General features: G+C 35.9%; 1 protein-coding gene and 1 pseudogene across 1 annotated transcript; both read left to right on the top strand.

The window, feature by feature from the left end:
* The first annotated feature begins 378 nt into the window (after positions 1-378).
* On the top strand, positions 379-5,540 carry LOC108981249 (annotated as a pseudogene).
* Positions 5,541-11,649: 6,109 nt separating this feature from the next.
* LOC118345205 lies at positions 11,650-13,327 on the top strand (the record flags this gene model as incomplete). Its single annotated transcript, XM_035686930.1, has 3 exons — positions 11,650-12,439; positions 12,631-12,675; positions 13,298-13,327. Coding segments are annotated over exons 1-3 (865 nt in total), but the record flags the coding sequence as incomplete, so codon positions are not given.
* Positions 13,328-15,965: the final 2,638 nt, after the last annotated feature.

Here is a 15,965-nt window from a genome sequence, read left to right as displayed (position 1 = left end):
TCGGGTGAGAATGTACCACAGTTTGACTCAACAATTTTCCATGCCTTCATTCATAATTCTCTTCTGCTTAAATAGCAGAATTACACCGAAATAAAAGGAAACAATAAAAGGAAACTTGCGGACTGACTTGCGGACTAAGAATTGAAAATGCGGACTGACTTGCGGACTAAGAACCGAAAATACTGCTCATGAAATAGAGCATAAAACAGAATAAAACAGAATTGAAAAATAGAATGAAACTAACGGAAATGTTACTGCGTAACTACTGAAGACTTTTTCATCCGCTTCATTCCGCTTCGTGCGCTTCATGAGTAATTGCTTACTGACCCAGTCATGCTCACCACGCTCGTGCGCACTTCATGCGCGCTTCATGCATAAATGCTCACTGACCAAGTCATGCTCACTGACCCAGTCACGCTGCATGCCTTCTTCACGTACCAGATCATCCCAAATATTTGGGATTGGGTTTACGGAATCTTGCTGAACGACGTGGCCTATCAGGCTTTCCCTACTGAATTCAGGATCCTTATAACTACTGTTCTGGTCCTAATCCTTGTTCCTCCAGCTTCTAGTCTTAATAATACTGTTCACTCATGTCCTCCATCTTCCTGTGGCAATATCCCCAACATCAGCTATCCGTTTCGACTTAAAGGCGATCCGCCAAACTGCGGAGATCAAAGGTATGAGCTCTCATGTAATGAGAACAACCACACGTTGTTATCTTTTCATGATGGTAGTAAATACTACGTAAGCCAAATCAATTACAACAACTACACAATCCGAATTGTAGACTCAGGTATTCAAGAGGATAATTACTCCTTCATCCCTCGTTATTTTCTAAACCGTGGTAATTTCAGTTGGCCAGATTGGAGTCTCTCTTTAACAGAAGTTGTGGTTATTCTGAACTGTGAAAAGCCAACGAGTTGGTACTTCTATTGGTCAACGAATTGTTCTAATATTAATAATGGATATGGGTCATCTTCCAACTTCTCTTTTTCTCCAGATTCCAAACGGTACTTATATCTTAGGCCTTGTTTGTTTTCCAAAAACATCTCATCTCATCTCATCTTACCTCATCATTACAACTTTCTCAAATCCTCACACAAAATAAAATAAACAATTCAACTTTTTCAAATTTCAAAACAACAATAATATTAAAAAATATATTCTAACAATATTTTATTCAACTTTTTAACTTTAATCTCAACTCATCTCATGTCATCTCTGAAAACAAATGAGCCCTTATTGTTGGTGGTGGAGCGAATGTGATGGGTGTGGAGGAGTCGTGCACGATAGAGCAAATGTCTCTAACATCGTGGTCAGGACAAATTTCTGCTGATCAACCTAATATTTCCTGTACAGACATCCGCAATGTATTCTCATATGGTTTTGTGTTTTCATGGTAACGGATTTATTGTGGAAGCTGCGGCAAATCCGATAGTTGCTACGTCAATGACGATAATCAAGCTTATTGCCACCGATGGGGTGAGTAATTAATAAATTTGAGATCATAATTCTAATGAGATATTTATTATATGTTGATCGATCTATCTCGATCGTCATTATGTTGCTTTTGCAATTTAAGTACTTGACTGATTTTTTTTTTTTGTCAAAACATGCAGGAAATACAAATTCTTGGGTTACTTTCTTACGAGAACTGGTCGCAAATGTAGGTGATCATGAGTTTTCAATCCCCATATATAAGATGTGGTTTTTTTTTTTTTTTTTGAGAATGAACATCAATATTAATATATTTATTAATAAAGCTCCAAAGGAGGGAAAGAACACAAGATGGACAATCCTCCATCTCAATAGAATCATCCTCTAATTACTCTAATGATCAGTTCTTGGCTAAACAATGAGCCACAACATTGGCTTCTCTTCTAACATGCCTAACAAATCATTGATCAAATTGTAAAAGAACATTTTTCACATTGATAATAGTCAGACCTACACTATTACATTGAGAATTATAATGTTTGATGCTATTAATAACCAGGAGAGAGTCACCTTCCAAGGTAATATTGCTTTTTAATCCCAACTGACTACCAAAAATTGATGATTGTGGAGCCCCAAAAGCTTCAGTTAGGAATGGATTAAAGAAAAAATCACATTGCATCGAGTCCACTCCCGTCGACCCTCTTCAACGGCACTAGCCTACAGGTTCTTCCCACTAGCCATTGCTTGGCCTAACCTTTGGTCTTTTTGTAGCCAGATCATTTCCATCACCGTCTCTTACTATAATACCAATACCAACCTTTCCTAAAGATTTATTAAGTGCTGCATCCCAATTAATCTTTAGTAATTCAAGACAAGTAGGCCGAGGTTCCCACTGGACTACTCATCAAGTTCTCTGCATCTTTTGTTGCTGTCTTGCCTGAATTTATTTGTTCTTCCTTATAATCAACAAGTTGTTGCTTTGACTGCTGCATCACCAAATTTGGATGAAAAAAATTGTTGTTGAAAATAAAATCATTCAATCCCTGCCAGAATCTCCTTGCTGTCACAACTATTTCTTCCATTTGTTATTCATCAGCAATATTAATATACATAGAAACTAATAAATCCTTAAAACAAGCTGTTGTCAAAGAACTTTTTTTAATTTTCTTTGAATGAACAGTTTGGTGACCACTTAAACTAATTTAAAGAGATTTAAATTAGTGGGCTCTAAGCAAACTCTCGACAGGAAAACTTTTGCAGCAGTTGGGATTTTTAACTTTCAGATTCTGTTCCGAACAGCTTGCTTGCAAATTTGAATTTGAAGACTACCTTTTATCTCAATCCAATATCTCTCTTTGTAAATAATAAGTAAAATGACCACTTGTTGTACACCTCCATATTATCTAATCTGGACAATTTGAAAGGTCTTCTCTTTATAATAGCAACTTTATCACAGAAAAATATTCCTTCAATTAAATCCACATTCCAGTTTAATAGTTTATTGGGCGAACTAAAAAAAAATGATATTTTGATGGTTTCAAAATGTAATTTTTCCTGTATTTCTTCTCAAAAAGAACTTCCAGTTTGCTCAACATGGTCCAGTTTGTTCAACAACTCTTGATGTTTAATTAGAAAATTAATGAAAAAATTAACTACTTTTTGGAAAGGAGCATTAATTAGAAGTTCATATTTGAAATATAATGTTTTTACGAGGAGAAAAAGACTAAAAATAATGTGAGTTATAAATTAACTGATCACTTACCTTTATTTCTTTTCTCCATGAGCCGCAGCTAAGTATACTGGATTGTCATGGCTCAACGGTAAGAATTTGTATCTGTCTGATCAGCTATTTGTCTTCTTTCAACTTTAAACCGTTCATTCCATAAGCAGTGAAACATGAAAATGGTTTAAACTTGGAGATAAGATCAGATATATTAATTACATACACATATAATATAATATACAATACGAGAAGTAGAATTGCTAAAAAAATAAATAAATACTAACAAAAGTAAAATTCATGATTTCGAATTCTAACTCTATATTTCACCCAATAAATTAAATATTTCATGTGCTAAACTCATTTATTAAGGGAGAGTTTGGCCTCTAGTGAGAGGATTGTTAAGATAAATACAAATAATTAAATCTACGTCTTTTCATAATGCTATAAAGCAATATATTAGAGATAAAAATATTAATGGCCGTAATCATGTTTGTTACTTACAAATCCAAAATATATTAATAAACTTATTGATGTCCGGCGTTGGACGAGCTTGTACCATCGATCGTATTTTGTCATGATATTTAGCTAATTCGACATGATCACCATCAGTCTTACTTTTGATATTGAATTCAGATGCTGACGTGAAACCCTTTTTTTTTTTTCTTTTTTTTTGTCAAACCATGCAGACCGATTAACCAAACTACGAGTCAGTACTACTGAAGAATATTATGTATGGACTACTTCTAATGGGTTTCAATATATCTACTATCCCAGTACGTACTTGCTTAATTGCGTATTTTCCTGTACTATTATACCTCTTTTAGATCTCACTAACGATGAATCCATTCTATGCATCATACACATTAATTCTTTTACTTCAATTCTTAGCTAGCTTTTAATGCAGATTATTTTTTTTTTTATCATTAACAGATTTGGCAACTTTATTAATTGGATTACTGCTCGGTAAGAATCTGTACTATCTCTCTCTTTTTATCTTTCTTAATTGTTTTAGTCAATTAATCATTCTTTAAACTACTCAACAAGAAATAGTTAGAAATCATTATTAAATTAACATTAAAAATAAACACTATGCCAAATCACAGGAATTTTGAAAGGGAGTAATTGGTAGTGCAACAACATGATTGCTCACTTTCTTATAATTATCTTTTGCGATTTCATTTCCAGAATGTCGTTTGTCAATCAGTGTATTAGGCGCTCCATTTGTAATTGCGTTTTTTATATATAAATGGCGAAGGAGGCACTTATCCACGTATGATGAAGTTGAAGGATTTCTACAAAGCCAAAATAACTTCATACCAATAAGATACTCTTTCTCAGAAATTAAGAAAATTACCAAAGGTTTTAGGGAAAGATTGGGTGAAGGGGGATATGGCACAGTATTTAAAGGAACACTTCGAAGTGGACGTCTTGTAGCGGTAAAGATGTTAAGCCAATCCAAAGCAAATGGGCAAGATTTTATCAATGAAGTAGCAACCATTGAAAGGATCCATCATGTGAATATAGTGCAACTCATTGGTTTTTGTGTTCATGGTTCAAAGCGTGCCCTTATATATGAGTTCATGTCCAGCGGATCTCTAAACAAACACATTTTTTCATCAGAGACAAATATTCTCAACTACGAGAAAACTTATGATATTGCTTTAGGAGTTGCTCGCGGGATTGAGTATTTACATCAAGGATGTGACATGCAAATTTTACATTTCGACATTAAGCCTCACAACATTCTTCTTGATGATAATTTGAAACCCAAAGTTTCGGATTTTGGCTTAGCGAAATTGTACCCGGCGGAAGATAGTATTGTTCATTTGACTCGTGCAAGAGGAACGTTTGGATACATGGCTCCTGAAATGCTTTACAAAAATATTGGAGCCGTTTCATAAAAAGCTGATGTTTATAGCTTTGGAATGCTGTTGATGGAAATGGTGAGCAGAAGAAAGAACTTGAATGCATCTACAGAACATTTAAGCCAAATTTACTTCCCCACTTAGATATATGATCAATTCCATGATGGAAAGAATATGGAAATACAAGATGCTACTGAAGATAAAAGGAAAATATGTAAGAAGATGATGATAGTCGCATTATGGTGCATACAATTGACGCCTAGCGATCATCCATCAATGAATAAAGTCATCAAAATGCTTGAAGGAGATGTTGAATGCTTACAAGTTCCTCTCAAGCCTCTCCAACCATCACCAAAGAGAGAGATAAAGGGTGATAGAGATAATTCAAATCAAGCTTCATCATCAATTCAATCAGATGAATCAAGCCTTGCTTAATTTTTATTATTTGTCTTTCTAAAATTGAACTATCTCTTTTTATCCTTTTTTAGGAGAAGTTTGCTTCAAGCCCACGAAAAAAGAAAAGACCGACAATTTAAGGTCATAATCTTTCTACGCTTGTTGTAGTATATATACTTTGCAGTGCCCTAAAAATAAGTATCAATCTAAATATAGTTTGATGCTACTCATCCATGTATAAATTTTTTACACATCTCTCTCTCTCTCTATTATTTTTTTTCACTCCTTTCATCTATCTATTTTTATTATTTTCTATCTACTTTTTTTCATTTATTTAATTTTTAAATTAAATATATAAAAAATTTAGATAAGTTGTTGAATCATGAATGGTACTCTTAAAAAATAGATAGTTAAAATATGAAAAGTAGGATGTAATGAGTTTTTTCAGATAAAATATATATATAGATTAACCATTGGAAGTGCTCTTACAATTTGTAATAGCATCAATATTATTTTATTCAGAAGTGATCATATTAATAATTGGTAGTAATCAATAATCATAGCATGCATTAGATAATACAAGACTTTTACAATTTTCTTATTTTCTTGTATTTTTTTTAATAAAAGTCATGTATAGACGAGAATGTAACATGGATATAAGTACAATTAGCATTGCCCTAAATAATATGGCGATATGAGTAGTTGAGAAAATAAAACGTAATTAATGCTATTAGTAAACTTTAGTGCCTCAAATTGTAATGGTCCATATAAAAGTGCCCCAAAATTAGTGCCTCAAGTTCTAAACAAACGTCTGTTATATTATTTTTATATGCTTATTAGCTGTGGCTGTTCATATAACACCCCGACGTGAAATTACTAAGGGATTATTGAGGGTAATTTAATTGGCCTAAAATTATGTTTGATAAGCAATGTTGGGTGAGCCTATGATCATTTAATATTTATTGAGATTGGTTTGGAATTTTAGTAAGGTCCATAGGTCAAGAATCTTAATTTTTGGCCCATTAAAATTTAGTTCATGATTTTAGATCTTATTAATAGGCTAAAATTGAGAAAAGTCCAATTGAGATTTATTGGATTTTTCATGAATAGCTAGGCTATGGGTCTAAATATTTTATTTGATGGATTATGAAATTCAGAAATTTCTTGATTTTAAATAACCTTAAAATTGGATCTGTAATGGAAAACTTAAGTTTTTCAGTGGTACATATTAAAGAACTTTTAATCTCAAATAAGTTAAAAAGTACGTTTAATCTGAAACGTGCATTTTCGAATAATGTGGAACGTAATTTTAATTTTAAAAAAACTATCAATAGACGAAAATACCCATACAACTTTAAGATAATTTCTACTTTCATACTTTCAATAATATGGTCGTAATCTTTGAAAATTCAAATAATCATCATTTTTACCTCAGAAAACAGTTTTTTATTTTGTTTCCAACCAAACATAACATGTTTGTAAGTGTTATTATTTATTTATTTTTTTTTTGAAAGAGATTGATCTCATTAATAATAAGAGCTTACATCAACTCTTTAGTCACAACCGACTGAATACAAAGAGCTTACAACATTTCTTTAGACACAATAGTCTTGATAAATGAAGGACACACTTCAATGTCATAAAGATCCTCAAAGTAGTCAAGGGCAGATTTTGCAAGATGGTGATCAGCCATGTTGGCCCCTCTATAAGCATGAGATACTGTCCATCTGGCACAAGAGTCCATCACTTGCCGAGCATCCCCAATTAGGAAACTTCCCAAGCTCCAGTTTGAGTTGTGGCTCTTCAATAGGTCCACTTGTTTTGAATCACCTTCTAAACAAACCTACTCCAAGACTAGCTCCTTGCAAAAAGCAGCTGCTATTAATAAACCATAAGCTTCAGCATCAAAAGGACAACCATCGGAATAGAAGGTTGTCCAGGAGGGGATGGTGGAGCAGAGTCAGTGGTGCTACCCCCAGACTCCTCAGTCCTAGTCCTTTTCTCCTTCCGCCCCAATGGCGAGCTCAGACGTCCCATGCGCCCTTACGCTAGCCTCCTCCAACAAGGCCTCAGAGTAAACGTCCTCCTAGTGAGATGTCACCTAGGCTTGGACGATCTCCAGCCAACTCTCTTCTTCCATGGTGGATGTCAGCTAGACCACTTTATCCTATGGCACGATCCCCAAAATGGCACGAATGGGGAACTCTTCCCGAGTAGTTGATTTGAATGGGAACTCCCACCCCTTTCAAGACAGAAAGAAGAACCGTCAATTCCAGTCTTTGCCCAGTTGTACAACTGCTCTAAGCGGGCCACAGTCTGCCCTTAACGCAATCGAAAACTGCAAGTATTCCCCCTATGCCTCAAGATGCTGTGGGTCAAAAGGAACTCCCAGGTAGTGAGGTCCGAGTGCTCTGGGTTGACGTCCTCTAGTGTCTGGCTCAATACAACGTTGCGGCTCGTTAGAACCCTCCATGCGTTGGAGCTCCGTGGGAGCAAGACGAAGGTAGTCCAGCATGTCACGAGCCGATTGACAAAAAGGAAGTTGCAGTCCACTGGTAAACATGCCCAGATATAATGCCACTTTCGTAGTGTAACCCTCAAAGTCAACGACCCCTTCACAGATAGTAGGAACCTCGAAGAGGACGGAGTCTTGGACTCCGAAAGAGGCCTTCAGTGACCTCAAAAGAGTCAAAGTAGCCTCCGACCTCCAGCCAAATAATCAAAATGCTTGGACTTGGTGCGAATCTCCGAACGATCCATTCTCCCAGGGGTCCTGAAAAGAACTAAGGGGAGGGCAGAGCTCGATACCTAGGGAGTAGCACAAGAGGCATTCTTAGGAGCCATGGAACCAGGTAATGGAGGCTAACGGAGAATCAAAGAGAAGGGAGAAGAAGGTAACGAAATAGAGAAGAAAAAAAGTAAAGGCTCAATAACTTCAAGAAAGAGTGAAATCAAACAGGCTGAAGAAGGGAAGAGGGGTGGACTTAAATAAGGTGCCAGTGAACTAGCACGCGTTGCGAAGGAGAAAATGAACGGGTGAAATCTCGCGATACACGCTTCATGAAGCGATGCAAGAGGGAAATCTTCAACCGTTACCCAAACAAAGGAAGTCGAACAGGTGCACTCAAGTGCACAATAATCTATCAAAGACGTGCAACCGAAACATCCCCTGAAATAAAGGAATTCCCACCAAAAGGAAATATACCGCACTAGAAACAAGTCAAAGGGAATAGACGAGATGCGCCGACCCTGACACTCGCCTGCAATGGCTAGAATTAAAGGGTCTACGCTGGGAAGTGAACGAAAAGTATGAGCAACCCTCCATTCTTTGACGATGGGGACAAGAAGTGACCGCACCAATCGCCAACCATCAAGATACCACCAGGGAAGCCACACCGCATTAATGGTAGTGATTGGGTAACGGTGGGCACAGCACAGGCCCTTGACACAAGGTACAAGAATGTCCTTCCGAGATCTCGTATAAAAACCATGCTCTAGGTACGAATGAATCTCTCTGAACTCTGTTATTTTTCAATAGTTCTCTCAGTCCCCGGACAACCATCGAGCCCATCTTTGTCTTTGGGATTGCTAGTAGAAACATCCCAACCCGGGTTGCAGAAATTTAGTCGAGGCGTACGAAACACAACCTTAACATTATTGATGGAAATGATGAGCAAAAGAAAGAACCTGAATGCTTTTGCAGAACATTCAAGCCAAATTTACTTTCCTAGTTGGGCTTATGACCAATTTCATGACAAAGAAGGCATAGAAAGAAAAGATGCCATACAGGATGACAAGAAAATATGTAAGAAAAATATCATAGTCTTTGTCTTCTCCGTCATCCCATTTCCTCTTGGCTGGTTTCAAACACTTCATCTTCTTTGTCGTCCCTTTAGGCTTCAACTTCTTCATCTTCTCCGTCGTGACTCATCCCTTCTCCATCAAGATTCAGATTTCAGTCCAAGTGTTTTGATGCTACAAGGACGTCATGCGCATGTTCTTTCTCGTCGTCGGTCCCTTGCATGTTCTTCAAGATTCAACCACTCTTTCTCATTTTCTCTGTAGCTTGGTTTGTGCATATAATTTCTTGTTGTGGGTGGTTTTTGCAATTTGATTTGGATTGGTTTTTGTTTGATGGTGATTTGGCAATCAGATTTGGATTGGTTTTTGCTTCTGTGGGTGATTTTCACAATCAAAGATTCATATTTGCGTTTTGATTGATTTTTTTTTTCTTTGTGGGTGATTTCTCTCTGTGACTCCGACGTCTTGACTCTGACTCCTACTTCAGCAACTCTGACTCTGATCGGAGCCATAGTCAGAGCGGGTTTTGACCTCTGGCTCGAGTCGGAGTCGAAGGTCGGAGGTGGGCATTCCGACTCTGTCGCAGTCGGAGCCCACCCCTAGCGAAAGCTCAAAGAAACTTCTGAGCTACCTCTGGAAATAAAACTAAAAGATAAATTGTTTGGGAAGAGCCACTCCAACAAGAATTTCCATTTCATCTGATACCTAAAATCATTTCGGGACGAAAAAGTTTGGTACTCATTTTATCCCAAAAGCTCTAAAAAATTAAATCATTTTGAAACGAAATTTGTCGAATTCATTTAAAAGCAAATTATTTATGGCATTGTTAATTCCTCCACATGGCCACCTTGGGCGCACCGAGCTAAAGTAGCTATAAAAGGAAGCTTCAGTTTCCTACTCCATCGATAATTAGTCAAGAGTGGAATCCAATATTAAAAAGTTAATTTTTTTCATTCGGATCTTATATTTACTCAATTTTTTTAAAATGATTGCGTCGCGCTTGCACACTCTATAACTGCAAATATAATTTTTCATATCATATATAAAATGGCTATATCATTGTGAATAGTGTATTTTGTTTGATGGAAAAAACTATCTTTTTATCCTTAGGTTTGTTAATAGTTTGTGTTTGATGGAAAGTTACCTTTTTGTCCTTGATAGGAAAATTACGTTTTTGTTCTTGAGGTTTATTAGTACTTTGGGTTTGATGATAAAGCTAGCTTTTTATCCTTGAGGTAAGTGTTTGATGAGAAAAAAAAAATGCGCGCCCTTTTATTCTTGGGGTTCTAATGTCTTTGATGGATAAAATTACCTGTGTCCTTGAGGTTTGTATTTGATGGGCTACACTTTTGTCATGAGGTTCTAAAATATATTTTGTTTGGCAAGCAAAATTACCAAGATTTTGATTTCAATGATAAGTTCTCTTGTTTTTTTCATCTTTTTCTTACTGTCTATTTTGCCTTAATTGCATTGTCTCTTAAAGAAAAGTATATTTTTACTCCTGAAGTTTATTTTGGGCAAATTTTAGGTAAAATTAGCCATCCCCTTGTGCCATGACATGCTTAGGATTAGGTTCATATCCGATTATTTTTAGGAATAACACGTGGTAAGAGTTATTTAGAAATAAGATCATTTAATAATTTTTCAGTCCATTGACATATACAAAAACGTGATCCAATCATAAGGGTTAGCGTACTAAAGAACGGAACGTTAGTTTATATATGATATATATGGGCTACAATAATATATAAATGTTGGAAGTTGACTTCACATATCTCCTACGGTTTCACGCATGGGCCGGCATTCAAATTTTCATGTTTGCGGTACTTTCCAAACTTGTAACGTTTTTATATACCAACACAAGTTAAGTACACAAGGTTCAGTCATTAACATTGTTATATTGTCGTACTAATTAAATATCTTGTTGAACTCAAAACAGTAGGGTTTTAACTTTTCTTTCAAGAGAAAAATGCACATGCCGGCCACTACCTAATTAAAGCTATCGAGAGAATGAGATGAGAGACACGAGAAAAGAAAGGCTCTCTCATAGTATTACCTATTCTTAATTACACAGTGCATGCGAAGTGGGCCTATATGATCTGCATTATTCTTAGTTAAACAAGTTGGCCGGCAAACCACTACCAATTATAATAATTTTGACTCATATCTCACATGAGTAATCACAATTGACTCCGTCAACCCATGCATTTCTATTTCTTGTGAATTACTTTTCTTCAACGCGGCCGGCTTATGTTTACTGGTCCTCCTATACCTGCATCAGGTAGTTACCCCTAATATATCTGCATTATTATACATACAAAAGTTTTTCTACAGACGGCTGGGGAAACAACGCCCAAATCTCCCCTAATGCTCTCTTTCTCTGATCTCCCTCTCTGGCTCTCTTTGTTGTTGGGTGGAAGAGGAATGGTTTTCCCTGCTGAACTCAGGGTCCAGGTTATAACTACTGTTCTGGTCCTAATCCTTGTTCCTCCAGCTTCTAGTCTTAATAATACTGATCACTACTGTCCTCCTTCTTCCTGTGGCAATATCTCCAACATCAGCTATCCGTTTCGACTAAAAGGCGATCCACCAAACTGCGGAGACCAAAGGTATGAGCTCTCATGTGATGACAACAACCACACGTTGTTATCTTTACATGATGGTAGTAAATACTACGTAAGCCAAATCAATTACAACAGCTACACAATCCGAATTGTAGACCCAGGTATTCATGAGGATAATTACTCCTTCATCCCTCGTTATTTTCTCAATCGTCGTAATTTGAGTTGGCCGGACTGGGATATTTCACTGCTTTTTACTGAAGTTGTGGTTATTGTGAACTGTGAAAAGCCAGTGAGTTGGACTTCCCCTTTCCATTTGGACATGACTATTTCTACGAATTGTTTTAATATCAATAAGGGATATGGGTCTTCTTCCAACTCCTCTTTTTCTCAATATTCCAAACGGTACTTATATCTTATTGTTGGCGATGGAGCGAATGTGATGGATGTGGAGGAGTCGTGCACGATAGAGCAAATGTCTCTGACATCGTGGCCAGGACAAATTTATGGTGATCCTAATATTTCCTGTACAGACATCCACAATATATTCTCATATGGTTTTGAACTTTCATGGTATGGGATTTATTGTGGAAGCTGCGGATACTATAATTGCTACATCGATGACGATAATCAACCTTATTGCGTCCGACGGGGTGAGTAATTAAAAAATTTGAAATTAGAATTCTAATGAGATATTTATTATGTGCTGATCGATATATCTCGTCATTACGTTTCTGTACCATATATAATTAGCAGTACCATAGTTGTGATCTTCCACAATTATTGAACGTAATTTAATATGATCCCATTTTTTCCCTTTTTTATTTTTTGTCAAAACATGCAGGAAATACTTTCGTTATTTTCTTACTAAAACAGGCCGTAACTGCAGGTGAGTTTTCAATCCCCATAAGATGGACAATCCTCCATCTCAACATTGGCTTGATGCTATTAATAACCTGGAGAGAGTCACCTTTCAAGATAATGCTTTTTAATCTCAACTCACTGCCAAAAATTGTTGTTGAAAATAAAATCACTCCTTCTATGCCAGACTAGTCTACTTGCTGTCACAACTATTTCTTCCCTCTGTTCTTCATCAGCAATACTATACATAACAACTAATAAATCCTTAAAACAAGTTGCTGTCAAAGAACTTTGAATTTTCTTTGAATGAAGACACCACACATCCTTTGCTGCTATACACTCCCAAAGTACATGTATTGTACTTTCTTCTTCTTCTAAACACAGTAGACAGTTTGGTGACTATTATTTTCCTTTTAAAGAGATTTAAATTAGTGGGTAAGGCCTCTAAGCAAGCTATCCATAGGAAAACTTTTGCAGCATTTGCAATTTTTAATTTCTAGATTCTGTTCCAAATAGCTTCCTTGCAATTTGAATTTGAAGACTGTCTTTTATCTCGATCCAATATCTCTTTTCGTAAATAATATGCACTTTTTTACAGTAAATAAATTAACTGATCACTTACCTTTATTTCATTTCTCCATGTGCTGCAGCTTATTATACTGGATTGTTAGGGCTCATCGGTAAAATCCCCTTACACTAGCTTCCCCTCTTCAATGAAAATTTGAAAATTAACTGTTGGTACTATACAACTAGTTTTTATATTTATTGATAACATAAATGGATAGAGGTTTTTATACAGTTTCGTTCGACATGGCTGACTCAACAGATTAATTGACCATTTACCTTTATTTCTTTTCTGCATCAACCACAGCTTATTGTATTGGATCCTCAGGGAACGTCGGTAAGAATTTGTATCTCTCTGATCTATTTGTCTTCTTTCATCATTTAACCAATCATTCCTGAAGCAATAAAACATGAAAATAGTTTTTTTTTTTTTTTGAATCAAAACATACCTCTCTGTATTCCATTAAGAAGAATCAATTACAATTTTATCCTGTAAAATCAAACTATACAGACCCTCAGGGCCATCTTCCATCCAGATTAACTCTTCATCTACATTCAATATAAACATGAAAATAGTTTAAACTTGCAGAAAAGATCAAATATATATTAATTACATACACACGCATATAATGTGTATATATATATAAATATATATACACACATATACAAAAAAATATTTGTACAGACATAGGATGTGCAATCCCCACACAATATTCTTAGAAAAAAAAGTTGGCCCCACCTCTAAAACGTGATTTTCTCATGGACTGCCCTGAGACTTGCACTTCACTTCTTAAACTTGTATCTAGCATTACTTATATATAAATAAATATTATATATATTTGTAATATTTATTTATATATATAAAGATTGACGTGTTATATATCTCTGATCCAGCTAACATATCATATCTTAAGTAGTGTCTTTTCACTTTGATGAAATTCTATGAAGTCACTTAAAACAAGTTATAACAGATACTGTGATTGAGGATATTAAGATACAATATGAGAAGTGGAATTTCTAAAAAATTAAATAAATACTAACATGAAAAGCTTTAAAAGGCCCATACCTAAGGGCGAACCTTTTAACTTGAAACCCACAATAATATGAACTTAAATACAAAAGGCCCTCCTAAATCAAATATTTCAAAATTCTTCCAAGTAAACTAAACTAAACACTAGCAAAATTTCTCTTAAAGAATGTATGAACAGACAATTCTAAAAAATATGACAGTTGTATTTTCAAAAGTATTTCATTATAATAATTATATATTCAAAATACCTTAGGAACAAGCCTACTCAAACAACATCTGAAGTAGAAACAGAAGCCATCTTTATCCCCATGGCAGAGTTGTGCATATCTATTGTTAGCTAAGCAGAAAATAAATCACTATTTTATTACGAAAGTGACTGTACTCAAAACAGAGGCTAAGTTTACCCTTGTGGTATAGTTGTACATTCTATGGATAGAAAAGTAGAACAAAAATTAAATTGTCACTAAAGTGATTGCACTCAAAATAGAGACCACTATTTTATACTTTGGCAGAGCCAGAAATCAGAGGAGAACAAAATCTCATCCCTCAGGGTCTATAGATCTAATGCAATAACATACGAATAAGATAATATCATATAATTGGACATAAATTTCAGATTTCATATTTAGATTTTATGCAGTAGAGAAGCAGAGTACAAAAATTGCTCATGTCAATACCAGTCATTATAAAATGTCAAGTTTGAATGTTCAGATACAGGGACTGGTGCAGATAATAACCAAGGTTGCTTTCATGACAAAATATGCAAGTTTTTCACAAAACCAACCTCAATTAGTTTTAGACAACATCTAGTATAGGAGCACTGCTTACCTGAACTTTTTAGCACAACTGACTTGTCTCACAACATAATAGAGCTAAAACCAATCGATGCCTACACAAAATTAGTAAAATCAATAAGTTAATAGAATTTAACTAGCACATCTACAATAAGACATAATGCGCTAACTCCAAACCCGAACTTTCTATCCTGTGACCTAATGACCCAACTTCCACACTGGTGTCATAGTAGGTTAGACCTCCTTATAGAAAATCCATTTTTCACAATTTGGCAGTAACGCACCCAACCAACCAGGTTTCAAAACCATGTTTTTATACCAATTGACTCCCAAGTACTCGCTCATCTTCATGCCTACCCGCTTACTTCCATCTACAAGTCAACAACCAGATTCTATCCAGCCTCATTGAAACATTACACATTAATCCACTGAGCAATGCAATTCAAACTCCAAAAAATTCCTAAAATTGTCTCGTCACTACACAAAACATGTTAGCCATAGTCTTAACATATAAAGAAAAAGAGTTTCTTACCGACCTTGTAGAAGTGGTCAACTGGATTTGGTGACGGGGAAGTGCAACAAAAATGGAGTGGTGGGGAGCAATTGAGCGTGTGGTGCAGGGGCCTCCACTTGTCAGAATGGAAATACAGTGGCAACTTGGTTGTGGTGCAAGGCTTGGGCGGTGGCAGTGATGGTGATGGTGATTGGTTGCAACACAAAGCAGGCAGATGAGAGAGGGATAGACATAGATAGAGAGAGGCCGACTAAAAGAGAAAGGGAGTCGAATTGAGAGTGTGTAACATAGGCAAAACTGAGAGAGGGAGAGTGAAGTAAAAGGAGAGAGAGAGAGAGAGAGAGAGAGAGAGAGTGAGAGATGAGAAGGGGTCGAGGGGCTTACCAGCAACATGCTTGTGGTTGGGAGGAACAATA

The sequence above is a fragment of the Juglans regia genome, unplaced genomic scaffold (assembly GCF_001411555.2).
Source record: "Juglans regia cultivar Chandler unplaced genomic scaffold, Walnut 2.0 Scaffold_171, whole genome shotgun sequence".
Lineage (NCBI taxonomy): Eukaryota > Viridiplantae > Streptophyta > Magnoliopsida > Fagales > Juglandaceae > Juglans > Juglans regia.
This window is presented reverse-complemented; position numbering and strand designations above follow the sequence as displayed.